The following is a 3,170-nucleotide window of genomic DNA, read 5'->3' as shown; positions in this document are numbered from 1 at the left end:
AACCAGATAAACATCAATGTTTGTGTCACGTGGTATGTTGAATGCAGCACTGGTTCAAATTAGATGTTTATGAAGTCAAAATACTAAGACTAGTTTCATACGAATTAGAACCTCAAATTACTGATATTGACAAGCTAGAATATAAAATAAGAATGTCTTATCTTTTCTATTTGCTAAGATATTGCTCATGTAATAAATCAAACACAATGGCACCCCACCCACCTCTTTCAAATTTTGGAAATGATCCCTTACATACACTTACTTCTATGTATAACATGAATAACCAATCGGAAGCTCAGAATGTTCCTCTAGTGGCTTTCTCGGCCATTTTAATGGGCTTGAATGCTATTTCTTTCTTTTGAACCAATATGTTAAGTAGTACAGTTATTTTAGGTGTATATATTTAAAAAATACAACTTAAAATAATATGAATTTTGGCTAAATAAAAGAATAGGCAATGACATTTTTTATAACCTAATTTATTAGTTGGTGATTGGTATGTGAACAACATTTTTGCGGTTTTTCTGTTTTGGTTTGATCCATTGATTATGAAGTAACATAGCTTATACTGTATGCAAACCCTATTGAAAAGTTCTGTTACATGCATGTTATGTGGACAGTGTGATTGTTTGTATGTGTTCCACGTGTGATGCTCTGTTGCTGTTGTGAAATACCACTGAATGGAATTTAATTATACCTGTCATAAGACAATGTTTTTAATTGGCTGCTCTGTACAGAAAGAAAATTTATTTAATCTAGAGTCATGAGGTAAATTTTGAACTTTGAATATTTAAAATTTTTCAGCATCTGTAGAAAAGTGTTCAAATATCTTTTTCATTGTTTTGTAAGCATTAAATAAAGGCTGTAGTCAGGCCTGATTTTCACCATCAACTGTAAGAAGACAATAAATTCATATTCTATTTATAAAAGTAAATCAATTGTTGATGTTATTTGATCATTTTCAGGTATGTATTTGGTGAGGTATGGAACAACAAAGGCTTTTGAGCATGTGTTTCTGAGGAAGATTTTGTAAACAAAACAGTATACAAGTTATAGATATTGAAATGCAAGAAAAAAATGACTTGCTTTTGACAATTTTCTGTTTTTTTTAATCACTTCAAATTCAACTTTTAAGAGAGCACTGTGCTTTATAGAGAGGTTTGAAGACACATGGAGTCTAAATTTTGATGTAAATTTAACTAACTAAATATGATTTTCATCAGCATATTGTCAGATATTCTTTTCCAAACACACACTTTTGAAAACTGTATTTATCTGTTTTACACACAAAAAAGTTAATGAATGCCAAATATATATATCTTTGGATTTTTGATAGTTATTTTTTTAGATCATCCATAATCCATATTTGTTATAAAATATTGCATGTTTTGTGAGAAATTGGACTAGCCATAAACATTAGCAATATAAGATAATTTTAAGTTTCTTTATTGTGTTATTTTCAATAAATGTAGAGGTCATTCATATGGAAAAAGTAGTTGACATTTTTTTTTTTGTATTTGAAACAGCTCTAGTAAAAAGAATTATAAACATGAAAGTGTGCGTATGGAGACTGTATTTTATTTTTACAGTGTGGTGAAACATTTTTCAGATTTACTCTAAAGAAAACTGATAATGTTCAGCCAAGTTTGCGAGCAGAGCTAGACCGTTCTTCATCACATCTTCTCTTGTCAGACATTAACAGAAATGTGAGTTATTGTATATGTTTTTCTTCTAGTAATTTTGATGTACAATTTTGATAACAGTTATTATATATTTCATTCTCTTGCTATGGGCTCAGTCAATTTGACCTAAATATTGACTACAAGTTGATCGTTAGAACTTCTATACTATAACTTCTAATATGTTTTGTGTATCTTCATGAAATTTTGCAAGCTTTCAGTACTCATTGAGAGTCATTTGTAGATAAAAAAAAAATCAGAATTTTTAATGAAATATTTTCACTAAAATTTTTCCATGAATGTATGGAATTAAGGTATTTACTGCTCTGAGTAAAAAGTTATTTTCATGTTAAGATTAAAAATACTTCATCTGAAAAATCTCAAATTCCATTTCCATAATCTCTAAAACCTCCTACATAAATTTCAAATGTTCTCAGTAAAACTATATGTTCTATCTGTTATTTTCTCTACTCTAACTCTATATGAGGTTGATCAATTTCACTGACCTCATAACCACCAAAAAAAAAATTTATATAAACCTAAATTACCCTTTTTTCTTTTTAGAATGACTTAAATTGGAACATGAAACTACATTTGTTTATCTTAAGTACCGTTAAACTAATAACAGTATATGTCTGTTTCTACTTAAATTTTATTGTTTTATAGCTCTTTAAACTGTGTCTAACTGATATTCCCACTGTCAAATTTGTAAATCACTTGTTGAACATAGATCTCATGATACTCTATTAAATTACATAATACATGAGCTGCTCTTGAAAATTTTTATCATTATTTATTTTGCCTAATATAACCTAAAATGTGTCTTTAACAATTTAGTTACTTTTATAATAATTAATAATGAATACGTATGAAAAACAAGAAATATAGTACTTACATGAATCTTTTTTTATTCTTTGCTCTTGACTATTGATGACACTTAACCTTACTTTTTGTATACTGATTGTTCTACTTCACTAAATAATACACCAAAGAACACAGAATAAAATCATGCAAAAGCAGACAATGTCTTATAACTGTCACAATTCTTTTGGCTTTCTAACTATGTGACAAGTGTCATTAAATATTCAGCTAAACTCATTGATGTGTTTTCCATAGGAGTAAAGTTTGAACTAGAAGCGAAATAGACAATTCTCTGTGCAGAAAACAATGTAATATAATATTTCATTTGATTGATGAAAACCTTGGTTTTCTGTTGGTTATGAATAATATAGTATAAAACATAAGAGAGAACTATTGCGAATTTGTGAAAGAAAGGATGTGACAGATGGGCTTGGCAAGAAGGAACTGATTTTTAGTTTATAGCTCTGTAATCAAATAAGATTGAAGGCTATAAATATTATGCTTTGCCTAAACAATGACAGCATTATAATGAGTAATTTATGTTAAGTTTTGTACTTCTTGGAGGGGTGGTAAATAAATTAGAGAAGAGGAGATGTCTGTAGAGCAAATGTCACAATTCTCATACTAGGG

At 28.6% G+C, this 3,170-nt stretch overlaps 1 protein-coding gene across 1 annotated transcript in view; it reads left to right on the top strand.

The window, feature by feature from the left end:
• The window catches only part of LOC106459210 (enhancer of mRNA-decapping protein 4-like), a 161,540-nt gene that overhangs the window by 69,425 nt on the left and 88,945 nt on the right, over positions 1–3,170 (top strand). Inside the window, exons 12-13 of the mRNA XM_022385655.1 lie at positions 333–337; positions 1,588–1,706. Of these exons, the coding sequence (XP_022241363.1) occupies positions 333–337; positions 1,588–1,706 (124 nt within the window). The remainder of the gene's footprint in view (positions 1–332; positions 338–1,587; positions 1,707–3,170) is intronic.

Source organism: Limulus polyphemus, unplaced genomic scaffold (assembly GCF_000517525.1).
Source record: "Limulus polyphemus unplaced genomic scaffold, Limulus_polyphemus-2.1.2 Scaffold576, whole genome shotgun sequence".
Lineage (NCBI taxonomy): Eukaryota > Metazoa > Arthropoda > Merostomata > Xiphosura > Limulidae > Limulus > Limulus polyphemus.
This window is presented reverse-complemented; position numbering and strand designations above follow the sequence as displayed.